The sequence below is a fragment of the Aspergillus lentulus genome, assembly GCF_001445615.1.
Source record: "Aspergillus lentulus DNA, contig: Alt09, strain: IFM 54703, whole genome shotgun sequence".
Lineage (NCBI taxonomy): Eukaryota > Fungi > Ascomycota > Eurotiomycetes > Eurotiales > Aspergillaceae > Aspergillus > Aspergillus lentulus.
The window spans coordinates 459,673-472,833 of NW_028322117.1; the positions used below are offsets into that span (position 1 = coordinate 459,673).

At 54.7% G+C, this 13,161-nt stretch overlaps 5 protein-coding genes across 5 annotated transcripts; 2 read left to right on the forward strand and 3 right to left on the reverse strand.

The window, feature by feature from the left end:
* Positions 1-63: 63 nt before the first annotated feature.
* ALT_5003 (E3 ubiquitin-protein ligase) lies at positions 64-2,268 on the forward strand (the record flags this gene model as incomplete). Its single annotated transcript, XM_033558878.2, has 1 exon — positions 64-2,268. One exon carries the CDS (start codon positions 64-66, stop codon positions 2,266-2,268), a length of 2,205 nt encoding a protein of 734 aa, XP_033414769.2.
* A 259-nt stretch (positions 2,269-2,527) lies between these two features.
* On the reverse strand, positions 2,528-4,574 carry ALT_5004 (MDR family MFS transporter; the record flags this gene model as incomplete). Its single annotated transcript, XM_033558877.2, has 7 exons — positions 2,528-2,846; positions 2,916-2,969; positions 3,021-3,086; positions 3,135-3,324; positions 3,388-4,187; positions 4,237-4,370; positions 4,419-4,574. The coding sequence occupies 7 exons, from the start codon at positions 4,572-4,574 to the stop codon at positions 2,528-2,530; spliced, it is 1,719 nt and encodes a 572-aa protein (XP_033414768.1).
* Positions 4,575-5,253: 679 nt separating this feature from the next.
* ALT_5005 (uncharacterized protein) lies at positions 5,254-9,849 on the forward strand (the record flags this gene model as incomplete). Its single annotated transcript, XM_033558875.2, has 11 exons — positions 5,254-5,349; positions 5,429-5,624; positions 5,674-6,503; positions 6,553-7,104; positions 7,732-7,868; positions 7,931-8,181; positions 8,227-8,347; positions 8,394-8,645; positions 8,693-8,791; positions 8,840-9,781; positions 9,843-9,849. 11 exons carry the CDS (start codon positions 5,254-5,256, stop codon positions 9,847-9,849), a joined length of 3,483 nt encoding a protein of 1,160 aa, XP_033414766.2.
* A 173-nt stretch (positions 9,850-10,022) lies between these two features.
* ALT_5006 (putative membrane protein C365.16) lies at positions 10,023-11,096 on the reverse strand (the record flags this gene model as incomplete). The annotated part of the gene is made up of 1 exon (XM_089599843.1): positions 10,023-11,096. The coding sequence occupies one exon, from the start codon at positions 11,094-11,096 to the stop codon at positions 10,023-10,025; it is 1,074 nt and encodes a 357-aa protein (XP_089455720.1).
* A 450-nt stretch (positions 11,097-11,546) lies between these two features.
* ALT_5007 (cystathionine beta-lyase STR3) lies at positions 11,547-12,985 on the reverse strand (the record flags this gene model as incomplete). Its single annotated transcript, XM_033558873.2, has 3 exons — positions 11,547-11,624; positions 11,679-12,722; positions 12,776-12,985. 3 exons carry the CDS (start codon positions 12,983-12,985, stop codon positions 11,547-11,549), a joined length of 1,332 nt encoding a protein of 443 aa, XP_033414764.1.
* Positions 12,986-13,161: the final 176 nt, after the last annotated feature.

Here is a 13,161-nt window from a genome sequence, read left to right on the forward strand (position 1 = left end):
GTGAATCCGAATTGAGTCTCATCTGCACAACGATCATGTAGCGGAGTTTCCGTCGTTGCCACGATGGTGCTCTCGCTACCTGTTCCAAGCTTCTCTAGATCCACCACGGCCTCCCCCGCGCTCCGGTCCAGCAACAGCAGCAGCAGCGGCAGCAATAGCAACAATCAATCCACAACCCTTAGCGAAGCCCTCCGAAACAACCCGTTTGGGAATACCTCTCGATCGCGTGCCATCGCAGCCTTGACGTCGAGCAGCCAAGCCGAGAACGCGAAGCAGGAGCAGGAAGAGCTCAACAATGCGCTGGAAACGCTAGCCCGGATCTTCCCAGACGTGAAGATCGAGGTCTTCCGCGAACTGCTCGTGCGGTTTGATGGGCAAAGCAGGCTCCAGGTGTGCGTGGAGCAGCTTCTCCGGCATAAGAATGAATGGGTGGCTGGGCGGTGGAACGTCCCGACGGGGACCAGAGGCGGAGCGGATGATGGTGATGTTTCACGAGAACACGATGAGCGTGTGGTGCCGCCCGAGGAACGGTTCCGGAGCGACGAGTACAAGGCTTCTGTGAAGTGTGTGCTTGCGAAGGAGTTCAGCGGGCTGAGCAGGAGTACGGTGGAGGCGGTGCTGGCCGAGGCGAACTTTTGCTACATGCGGGCGCGGCCGACGCTGAAGGAGCTGTCGAGGCGGACGTGGCGAGCGACGCTCAATAATATCTTTCCTTCGTTTAAACGCAAGAAGGACAAGGACGAGCATCCTCTGGTGGTATGGCAGCGGCGTGCGGATGGGGAGCTGGTGCCTAGGCTGAAGGAGACGGGATGCGTCGAGCTGGACAGGGAGTTATACGAAGCTCTGCTTGCGCCTTTACTGCGAGTGAGACGAGAGGAACAGGAAGAGAAAGACTTCAAGTTGGCCGAGGAGCTCAATGAGCGCGAAGCACAGGCGGTTGATGCGCTGTATGAGTGTGAGTGCTGTCTGGCAGACGTGACTTTTGAACAAATCTCTACTTGCTCGGTCGACTCCCACATCATTTGTTATAGCTGCATACAGAGAACTGTCCATGAGGCTCTATTTGGACAAGGATGGGGAAAGTCGGTGGACGTGGAGAGATCGACTTTGAAGTGTATCGCGCCAATTGCCCACGGTAGCTGCGAGGGCAGCTTGGATCCCGAGACCGTTAAGCGAGCTATAATCATGGAAAAGGCTGGCCTCGAGACCTACTGCAAATTCGAGACTCGGCTGGCTTCGGAGTCTCTGATGAAGTCGCAGTTGAAACTTGTCCGCTGTCCGTTCTGCTCTTACGCCGAGGTTGATCCTGTTTACCATCCTTCTGCCAAAGGAATTGCCTGGCACTTTCGTCGTGATGGGCTCTTGTCTACGATCTTGATGACTGTTATACTTCTCGATATGGTACCTTTGCTCGCCATCCCGCTGATAATTCTATATCTACTGGATCCTACGGCTGTGCCGACTGTCCTCAAGAATTCGCTTCTTAATCTGTGTCTCAAGGTTCGTCCGAAAAGATTCACATGTGCCAATCCTCTGTGTCGTCGCGTCAGTTGCGTCACCTGCCAGAAACCGTGGCGTGATCCTCACATCTGTCATGAGCCCCTGTTGCTCGACCTTCGGGCTACTGTTGAAGCCGCGCGCACAGCTGCGGTGAAACGTACATGTCCTCGGTGCGGCTTATCCTTTGTCAAGTCATCCGGTTGCAACAAATTGACCTGCGTCTGCGGTTATTCCATGTGTTATCTCTGCCGCAAAGCCCTTGGGTCGTCACTTCCAGCAGCAGGGCAAGCCCGAGTTCCTCGCCTTGTAGCTGGCATCTTCAACCAAGAGAACATCGCACCGGCTGGGCAAGATCCTGTCGACAATGACCGCGATGGCCTCGATGGAGAAGATGCGGAGGAAGGCTACAAGCACTTCTGCGAGCACTTCCGTATCAATCCGGGATCGAGATGTACTGAATGCAACAAATGCGATCTGTACCAGGCCGAAGACGAGGAGGCTGTTGCGCGCCGAGCAGGCGAGCGAGCAGAACGTGAGTGGCGCGCTCGGCAGGGCGCCTCGGCCGCTGGGGTTGCGGTTGGGGCTCTCCAAGTCAACAACGATTTTTCAGCAGACACCCACAGGAAATCCTGGGTGCTCCCGTTGCATCAGGGCAAGGGCTGGGGATACTGGCTCAACGAGGTGTGGCATGACGGGCGGTGGAAGCTGGAAGGACAGGCTCTGGTGGATTGGGTGGTGGAGCAGGTGGTTGTTATTGATGAGATTTGATTTTCAGCCTTGTTGCATCTGCCTACTATTACATCTGGTGGGCGTTGGATTGTTTCGTTCAGCCTGGGGCATAGGCATGGGCATGGGCATAGGTACACAAAAGGAAGTTGGGCCAGATTGTTTTGGATTTGACGACGTGACGACTACTCTTACCTGGATACCTTTTTTCTCCTGACTGAATTAATAATGGAAGTCTGATTTTTCTGGTTTACCACTCTACCACCTCTAAACCACGGTCCAATTAACCGAGACCCGACATCTAGCAAGCGTTCTTCTCATCGTTCGCACCGGCCACCCTCTTCTTCGCCTCCTCTTTCAATTTGGCATCATCGGCTCTATTCAACTCGACCTGCGGCATCAGCGCAAAAGCCAAACAGAACGCAAATGCCGCCAATGCGCCCCCGATCACGAAAATGATCCTGAAGCCACGCTTATACGCCGGTATGACCAAGGCACGCACGCGCTCTGCTTCGTCGGCCGATAGACCCGAGAGATAATTCTGCGGACTGGACAGGAAGGATCTTGTTTCTGAAGCCGTGAATCCAAGACTGGAGATCGAGGAGGAGAGGATGTTGTTTCTGCATATGTTAGTGGTGGTTGCGTTGGTGGATGTGGATGGCATGGCATGGCATGGCATGGCATCTTACATGATTGTTCCAGCTACGGCTAGACCGAGTGTGCCGCCTAGGTTTCTGACGAAGCTGTGCGAGTCAGTGTGATTTCTTGGTTATAGGTGGAAAGGGAGGAGATACTTCCGGAAGGAGGTTACGACGGCCATGTCGCGGCGTTCGACGCCTGCTTGGATCGCGATGAGGGCTCTGAATGATCATTAGTTAGGCAGTAACAATGGGGTGCAGGAAGCGTACGGCTGCAGGGTGTTACCCACACCCACACCAGTCAATATCCCATAGCCGATCTGCTTCCCCAGACCGGACGATTGGTCCAGTGTCGAGAAGAGACCTAGTCCGACAGCCCAGATCATCCAGCCGAAGAGGATGCATTCCCTGTACCGGCCTACCCAGTGGACGACCAGCCCGGAGGCGGTACTACTGACGGCTAACGTTCATTAGCTGAGGTAATCTGTGTATAAGGAGATAGGAGGGGGGGGGGGAGACATACTCTGCAGCAGTGTGATGGGCAGCAACATCGCACCGGCCTTGACGGTCGAATATCCAAAGACTAGCTGGTAGAAGGTCGGAATATAGTACACCTGGACCAGGAAATTCCACCCGTTGACGAACATGGTCAGACACGCGCCGTTGACGATCCGCGAGCGGAAGATATGCATGGGGACAAGCGGGAAGACGGCCCCCTTCCACTGCCAGAGCACGAACGCCACGCAGACGGCCACGCCCACGACGAGGGTAGCAACCACATGCGCCGAGTCCCAGGCATACTCGCCTCCGCCCCAGTTCAGACCTAGCAGCAGCACGGCCGTCCCGCCGAGGGCCAGCGCCGCGCCGACGAAATCCACCGCCGCAAGCTTCACCTTCCACGCGCCCGTGACCTTGCGCAGGGGCATGAAGAAGAACACGCACAGCGTCGTGAGCACCGTGAGCGGGAGATTCAGCCGGAAGATCCACCGCCAGGACTCCTTCTCGACCGATGCGGACGCGAGCGCACCTCCGATCACGGGGCCAATGCCGTTTGCGATCGCGACCACCGCGCCGAGAATACCCTGGTATTTACCCCTCTCGCGCAGCGGGACCACATCACTGACGATCATCTGGGCGACGGTCATGAGGCCGCCGCCGCCGATGCCGGTGAAGGCGCGGAAGATGATGAGCTGGGTGGCTGTTTGGGCGAGGGAGGCGGCCAGCGAGCCGAAGAAGAAGATGGCGAGGCCGGTGAAGAGGACGTATTTGCGGGACCAGATGTCGGAGAGGCGGCCATAGAGCAGCTGAAAGCAGGTTGATGTACTGCAGTCGTTAGCAGGATGCACTCTCATGATATGATGATTCAACGTACACGAAATAGGCGCCGGAGATCCAGGACGTCTGGTCGCTGGCGTTCAGGGCGTTGCCGACGATGGACAAACTGGCCGCAAGGGTCGTCTGGTCCATCAAGGCGACGAGGTCGACCGTCGAGCATGCCAGGAAGATCTGCTTCTCTCAGTTTTCTGGCTCATATTGTCGGTGATGATGACTCACTGTGATGATGGTACTCCTAGGGACATAGTTTGTCTGCTCGTTGAAGACATGTTGCCCTGCTGCCTTGGTCTCTGTACCTTCTGTCACCTCTACAACTGTTCCAGAGGAGCTCGGGGGGCTTGACTCCTGTTGTTGACTGATCAGCGCGTCTGGCATCGTGCTTTGCTCCGTCTCTAGTCAACTAGGAAGCTGATCTTGACGGCTACAGCGGGAATGGGAATTGGGGGGTTTAAAGTTGGAATGCACCACGAGGGCGACGATGATCTGACTCGTGCACTGCAGAGCCCAATGACCTGATTATCTCCGAGTGCCCGTGGGTCATTCCATTTGGTGAGAAAATGCAACTGCCGTGATTGATAATGATACAAAGCGGGTCTGCAGACGATCTGCAGCATCCAGACGCCATCTCGCACTAAACAGGAAAATGTGCGCAAAAACACTCACCAAGGTCCCCGTGCGTGCCTTTAATTAATTACTCTATTTGATAGTAGGTAGGTTCATTCGTCTGCAGAAACACCGTGCCCATTTAATTCATTGTCTTCATTGGAGGCAATTGCCGTCCGAATTCCTCAGGACCTTGGAGGTGCCAACACTCAGAAACGGGTCTGTTGCCTACTCTACACTACGAATCATGGAAGTTGGCATTGAATGCTGTAGTAGAATCACTGTCGATCATTCGTCTACGGCCTCCAGGTACTCGTTCTCGGAGTCTATCACAGTAATTGTAGGCGAACATCCGCCTCCAAGGTAGTCTGGGCATTCCCCGAGGGAGAAACCTGCAGAGATTAGCCTGGCGTTTCAGAAAATAGCTCATTATAGAGCGGAATCTGCTCAGATGGATCTTCTCCTTCTGGCCGCAGTGATCCTCGGCTGGTGGGTCATTCTGCTTTCGGGCATATTGCATTTTGTCACTGCAGAAAAGGTCTGCGCGGTATAAAACCGGGGCCTCTGCATCTGCATCTGCATCTGCGTCTTATGCTTTGCTTAGCGTTTACATTCGTTGTCAGTAGCATACGATGGCTGCAAATGAGTTGAACGTGTACCGGGGCCCTGATGCCCTCAGGAAGTACTTTGACCCCGATTGTCAGCCTCCTCTGCCCCTGGTGGAGGTTCCAGAGTACCTGAATCCGTACCAGCAGGATGGCGTGCGCATCTACGCCAAAATGATGTCGATGCATCCTGCCAACAACGTCAAGGCAATGCCTGGTATGTGTCCTTTTACGAGCATTGATAGCTACCGCCTAACGAACCGCAGCATTAAACATGCTCGAGAAGAAAGTCGTCCCGGGCAAAACCAAGACCATCATCGAGTATAGCTCTGGGTCAACGGTGATCTCCATGTCGATGATCGCCCGCGTCATGCACGGCATCCACGACACACGAGCCTTCCTAAGCAACAAGACCAGCGACGCCAAGCTGAGACTCATGCAGTTCTTCGGCCTGGATATCACCCTGTTCGGCGGGCCGAGTCAGCCTGAACCGTTTGACGACCGCGGCGGGATCCAGAGTGCCCGCAAGATGGGTCTGGAGTCCGACGAGGTCCTCAATCCCAACCAGTACGAGAACAATGATAACTGGGGCTCGCATGTGCGCTGGACGGGCCCGCAGATTCTCAGACAGCTCCCGGAGATCAATGTGCTCTGCGCCGGGATGGGCACGTCCGGCACCATGACCGGGCTGGGTACCTTTTTCAAGGAGAACAAGCCGTCGGTGCTGCGGCTGGGGGTGTGCACGGCGGCTGGGGACCGCGTGCCGGGCCCGCGGTCGTTGGCACTCCTGAAGCCGGTCGAGTTTCCTTGGAGAGAGGCGGTTGATGCCATCGAGGAAGTCAATTCGTACGATTCCTTCTCGTTGTCGCTGGACCTGTGCCGGGAAGGGATCGTCTGTGGTCCGTCGTCGGGGTTCAATCTACAGGGGTTGTTCCAGCTGCTGGAGAAACGCAAGCAGGCCGGGACGCTGGCTGAGCTAGCAGGACCGGATGGCTTGGTCCATTGTGTTTTTATCTGCTGCGACCTGCCCTACCAGTACATTGGCGAGTACTTTTCCAAACTGGGGGCGGAGAAATTCCATCCCATCAAAAACCAGGTAAGTCTGCCGTATCTTCTGATTGACACCATCATACTGACTGTCGCAGAATCTCAGCGCAGTCGACATCTACCGCTACGACGAGAGCTGGGAACGAAGCCCCATCGTCCTCTTCACACATTTCTACGAGACGCCCCGCTCGCTCTCCGACAGTCTTCTGCGCAACATCGAACTCCGACCACTCTGCTGCGTGCTTGATCTGAGAACGGCGGCAGATTACTCCACATGGCATCTACCGGGATCCGTCAACATTCCCCTTCGCAGCCTCGACTCACATACTCCAAAGCCATTCGCGGACCCCAGCGTGCTGGAAGCCCAATGGCTAGAACTCGAGACCCTTTTCAAGGCCGAGGAAGCCCTGAGCAAGCTCCGTGGCCAGCATGTCTTGGTCATTTGCTATCATGGCGATACGGCCCGGGTGGCCACCAGCGTTCTGCGAGCCAAGGGCATCGAGGCCGATAGTCTGAGAGGAGGGTATCAAGCACTGAGGGACCATGGGCTGTGGGGAGAGAACGAAGTGAGCACCTGCACTGCCAATGGTATTGGCACTAGCACAGAACATATGAAATCGTCGATTTCTATTGAGAGCGTCCCATTGCAAGTGGGTTGATGATATGTGCTGGTAATTGTTACATTAGTAGTATGACTATGACCAGGGTTTATGAGATTATGCCATGATATCATGCTTTCTTCTCCATTTTCCGTTTCCGTTTCTTCTCAAAGTTTAAGGTTGATCCATGGTGTCTGGGTCTGCAACCAACGCACGGATTCAGCGCAAATCTGCTCATAGTCATAGGCCAATTAACAGAATAGAATAAGAAAAAATAGATTAATATTATCTGAAGAGAAGAAAAAAAGAAAGATGGTCCACACTCGACGCTAACAGGCTGGAAATGTGCTCAATTGTGAGCATGCTTGGGCCAATCAGCGACCAGCATTTACAGCCCTGAAGCATTCAACGATACTAGGTCACTGAAGGTCCTTTACCTGAACTCTTATATCTGCCTCTAGTATGGTCCAGGAAGTATACTAAAGAATAGCATGACTTTGGTCAGCTGTTAGCGTTCCTTCTGCCCTGGCAGTCGCACCATCGCTATCTGCAGAGTTTGTTTCTCCCCTGTTTAAAAATCCAGACCAAGTCAAGATCATCCTCATCTCAACTGACACAGATCAGATCAGGTATCACGACGGCGGGATCTACTGTCGTGATCGGCTTTGACTACTCAAGATGATGGACATGTCTGGCGACGCAGGCTCTGGCCTCCCATGGCTAGACCAGCCTGTGATGCTCCATTCTTCCAGAAAGGACACCTGCAAATTGAGTCCGGAGCAGTGCGCCTACCGTCGCGGTCACTGGCGATACTGGTATCTATCTACCCTTCTACAAAGCTTCTGTCGACGTTCAGTCGTCTAACGACACAAATCAGGTACGAGGCGGATCATGTCTACGCCTTGAACACCGTCTACTTCATGTGTGCGACCATTGGAGTCTTCGCCATTGCACACTTCCTCTCCAGACGGGCTCCTCTGCCCGTGAAGCGCAGTGCTGTCTGGCGGAAGACGACGGCTGCCATGCGCTATCTCTCCTATCAGGGATACCAGGTACCGTCCTTGCGGTACTGGTCGCCGTCTCTGGGTGTGATCCTCCTAGGACTGGTGGGATTTGTTTTCTTCTTTGGTTAGTCTCTGCTAGGTGTATCCCGACTTCCACTGACATTGATAGCCATGACCCTTGGTCCGAAGCCATACTACTGGCCTAATACGGCTACGGTTTCCTATGGAGGTAGTCCGCCTATCGCTACGAGGACGGGGTGGATGGCCTTGGCGCTTCTTCCTTTTGTGCTGTGAGTACAAGACACGAGTTGTCAATGGGCTTAACTGATTATGTAGGGTACTGGGAACAAAAGCCAATCTCATCTCGATGTTGACTGGGGTACCGCATGAAAAGCTGCAGGTCTTCCATCACTGGGCCAGCTACGCCATGTTCGTCCTGGCGTTGATTCACACCTTTCCCTTCATCATCGTCCACATCGACAAGGGCGATATGGTCAAGCAGTGGAAGACGCAGGTCACCTACTGGACTGGAGTTGCGGCGTTGATCCCCCAGGCATATTTGACCTTCATGTCTTTGCCAGCCATCCGGTGAGTTCTCTTCACCCTCAGACGAGGTCTCAGCCTAACGACTGTAGAAACCGATACTACGAGTTCTTCAAAGCGACACACGTCACCGTGGCGCTACTCTTCGTCCTCTTCTTCTTCTTCCACTGCGACTTTCGTCTCACGTCATGGTACATATACCCCATCCACTGCTGATTTATGCTAACGTGGCCGGCCAGGGACTACTTTATCGCCGGGGGCGCCCTCTACCTCTTCAGTCTCTGCGCAGCATACGTCCGCACTACCCTCCTCCATGGCCGCCACAAAGCCACCCTCGACGTCCTCCCATGCGGCCTGGTCCGCATCAAAATCCCCACCTTTATAACCTGGTCCCCAGGCCAACACGTCTTCCTCCGGTTCCTGAATGCGTCTCACCTCGGCCTGCACTCTCTAACCGCCCATCCTTTCACCATCACCTCCATCGCCCACGACCCAGCCTCCCTGTCCAAACCTAACGAACTGGTCTTCTACATCAAACCCCGCGGAGGGATCACTGCCCGACTCGCCAGCCTCGCCGCACAGCGCCCCGGTACCGAGCGCACCGTCCTCCTCGAAGGCCCCTACGGCGGCCTCGCTGCATCCGCTTCCAATGACCTCGCGCGATTCGACTCTGTTCTTGTCATCTCGGGCGGATCAGGCGGCGGCTTCTCGCTGGGTATCGTGGACGGGGTGCTGGCCTCCTCCCCAGCCTCAGCTCCAGCTCTACAGATCATCTTTGCAACGCGCAACCAGTCGATGGCAGAGTGGTACATTGAGGAAATCGAAAGCCGGCTTTCAACTTCCAATGTCTCTACCCGAGGCGGGGATGTCTCCGCCTCGGTCTACGTCACCTCTGCACAGCAGGAGCAACTGCAGACAGACGACGAGAGTAAACTCCCCTCCACCAAACCGCTCGCCAGCAGCATGTCGCAGATCGCCATAAGCCACGCCCCCCGGCCGGACTTGCCTGCCTTCATTGCGGGCTGTACGTCCCCGTCCAGCGGGCGCGGTAAGCGGGTAGGTATCTTCGTCTGCGGTCCGGCGAGCATGCTGCACGATGTGCGGAATGCGGCTGCGCGGGCGCAGCGGGATGTCCTGGGAGGTGGAGCGGAGGAGGTATATCTGCATTTGGAGCCATTCTCGTAAGTTCGCCAGTTGCTGACATGGACATTTCGAAGAAAGTATGCTAACCTAACCTGTTAGATGGTAATCACTGCATTGCGGTAGCGGAGATGCGATAGCTCTATACCTAATCTATCTAGCCAAAAACCAATCATTATCAGCTGTATCTGTATCTGTACATGACACCAGCTAAACAATCCATATCTGACCCGAAGAAATCAACCCATCAACGCCAACGCCAACGCCATGCCAGAACAAATATTATGAATTAGAAGACAATCTCCTCATCAACCGCTCCCTCATCCTAACGTTCACCACCCCACCAACCCCATACGCAGGAACAATCTTCCCCATCCGCGCAAAACAACTCGCCACATAATCCCTCCTGATCCTGCCCACTCTCTCCCTCCACCCCAGCCCACCAACCGGCTGCCGATTATACAGATCCAAACCAAGCAAATGCATCGGCGTGCTAACGAACTGCATCAAAGCCGGGCACGCAAACTGCGCCAGCGCAGCTTTCCCCCCTGCCGTAGCCACAATCCCATCGGGGATGCTTGGCGCAAGGAGCGCCGGCACATTAAACGACGCGAAGATGGTGATGCTATCCCGTAGACAGAAGAGGGCGTAGCTTACCTTCGGGACCTTTAAGGCTGAGGTGCTGGATGGGTGGCATGTCACACCTCCCCCGCCGGAGCCGACACCGACACCAACACCTGCACTTGCACTACTGCTGCTAGACTGGGGGCTGGCGGCACCAAAAATCCTCGCAAACCTCGCATCCTTATACACGCAAATCCCCATATTCACCGCCGTAGTCGTCAAGAACTTGACCGTTCCGGGAAAAACAGTCTCAAAGGGTCTATCGCGGAGGGTGGATGTAAGCGTATCGATAGCGTTGGCAGTAAGGTACGTCGACGTGTAGAGGGTATAGATCAATAAAAACGGAACGCTTGTGAAGAACGCCGCGGGGCGGGTGAGCATGGACCGGAAGCAGGAGGTGAGGGTGTTGCGGATGGGGAGGCCCTTGGCGGCTTTTTCGATGATTGCTCTGATCATAATCGTGGTTAGTAGGACTTCAACGCGCGGTTGGACAAGGGAAGTGGATGGGATATACCGGTCAATAACGGTGATGACGGGGCAGGTTAGTGCGCCTGCTGTCATTGCGCTGGCGATGTCTACGCCGAGGCGCATGCCTAGTTTGTCGGTGTTCCATTTTGATGAAGCTGTAACTGACGCTGACGCTGTCGGTGCCGTTGAGGGCTTCAATGGCCGTTCGGCGGTTGGGCCTGGGATGGTGACGGGGCCATCTGGGGCGAGGGCATTCCGTGGCATAATCTGCGGTGATCCGGTAGCTTGTAGAGTAAACAATGAGGCGTCGGCACCAACAGGTCTGTGACGGAGACGGTTGCGCAGATATGAAGATTTGCAGTTGATCAATTAGAAGTAGCCATGTCGCTAGTACTCATTATCGCCAGCGATTCATCCTGACCAATCTGGGGGAAACAATTATGCTGATGACTCTGACTGCATCGCGGACGAGAATGCCCCGGGCCCGATACATTCGGCGAAGGCTCCGATGCCGGCTCTCGGTTGCCGAAGTGCAATCTAGTCAATCAGTTGAGACTCATTTTTAAGAACACCTAGGTCTACAATCTACAATGAATATCGTACTTTAAAATAACCAGATTTATGTTCTGTATAACCGAGACATATTTTGTAACCTCCAACGCCAATGATATCGCCCGAAATTGAACATGAGACCGTACCGGCTGCTTGCAAACATCACGCAGAGTTAGTTTCGCTAGACGCGTTCGCCTCGAATCCATCTAGAGTAATGTTGACTGCACCCGCTTGAACGAGCTATTGCAGGCGTAATTAGTATTGAAAAAGTGCAAACTGCAAGAAAAGACTTACCGCCCGCCGCAAATCGTCAATGAGATCATCTACATCCTCAATACCAACACACAGCCGGATCAAATCTTCCGGCATCGCTCGCTCCTGTCGCGTCTTCGCGTCAATACTGGCATGGCTCATCCGGCAGGGCATGCTGATCAGACTGTTGACACAGCCAAAGCTGACACTGATGGCCCACAGCTTGGCGCTTTCGACGATGCGCTCGCTGACGCCGACATCGCCAGTCTCAAACGACAGCACCGCTCCGGCGCCTCGCGCCATGGAATGGTGCAGCTCGTACTGTGGGTGAGACCGCAGCCCGGGGTATCGGACCTTGAACCCATGGGATTCAAGAAACTCGGCAATGCGCTGCGCGTTGGATTGCTGCTGGTCCATGCGCACCTTGAGCGTCTTGACACCACGCATCAAGAGCCACGAGTCAAAGGGAGACAGGCCGCATCCCGACGCGTTGATGGGGAAGTACAGCCGCTCCCCAAGAGCAAGGTCATTCACGGCTATCACACCGGCCATGAGATCGTGATGGCCAGACAGGTACTTGGTTCCACTTTCATATACAATATCCGCACCGAGCTCGAGAGGGTTCAATAGCAGCGGAGACATCATAGTGTTGTCTACCGCCACCAAGCAACTCGGGTTGATCTCGTGCGCCGCCGTGGCGATCTGGGGGATATCGACAATCTTGATGAGAGGATTGGTCGGCGTCTCGAGCAAGACCATGGCTGTCTTCGGAGTCAACACCTCGCGAACTTTCTCCGGCTGCGTCGTATCTACATGGTGGACGATGATGCCGCCGTTGGTCGACAGATATTTCAAAAGACGATGCGTTCCACCGTAGAGGTCGTCACCAGTCACCACCTCGTCACCGGGACGAAGCAACCGGGAGATCACATCCAAAGCAGCCATACCGGATGAAACAACTAGCGCACGCTGCGCGGACATGATCTTGGCGAGGTGTCGTTCAAGGTGAGTTCTGGTGGGATTTCCGGAGCGAGTGTAGTCATATTCTCCGCCGCCGCCGCCGGAGGTCTGCTTAAACGTCGCACTCTGCTTCAATTAGTATACTCTCGTCGGATGGCTTGCCTGCATAGGAGACACACCTGGTAGATAGGAACGCTGCTGGCATTGTACTGGTCATTGCTGTCGGTATATACAAGTTCTGTGGCAATTGCATATCGCTTGCCTGTCCGAGGACTCGACGGAGCAGGAGACGGAGGGAGATTGTGTCCGTCCAGGTCGACGTGAGGGAATGCCTTCTTCATAGCATCGGTGGCTGCAGGCACAGCAGCACCAGAGCCTGAGGCCGACATCGCTTGCGGGGCGGGAAAGTAGCGGGGAAACAAGGAGCGTAGATTGATCGGTCAGGTTGAAACACTCAAACCATAGGAAACAACTGAGACTCTAGAATTGATATAACAGTCACACGATCAAAGATCAAAGAACAAGGGATAGAAAGAATGGATGAAAAGTAGGGAGAACAACGACT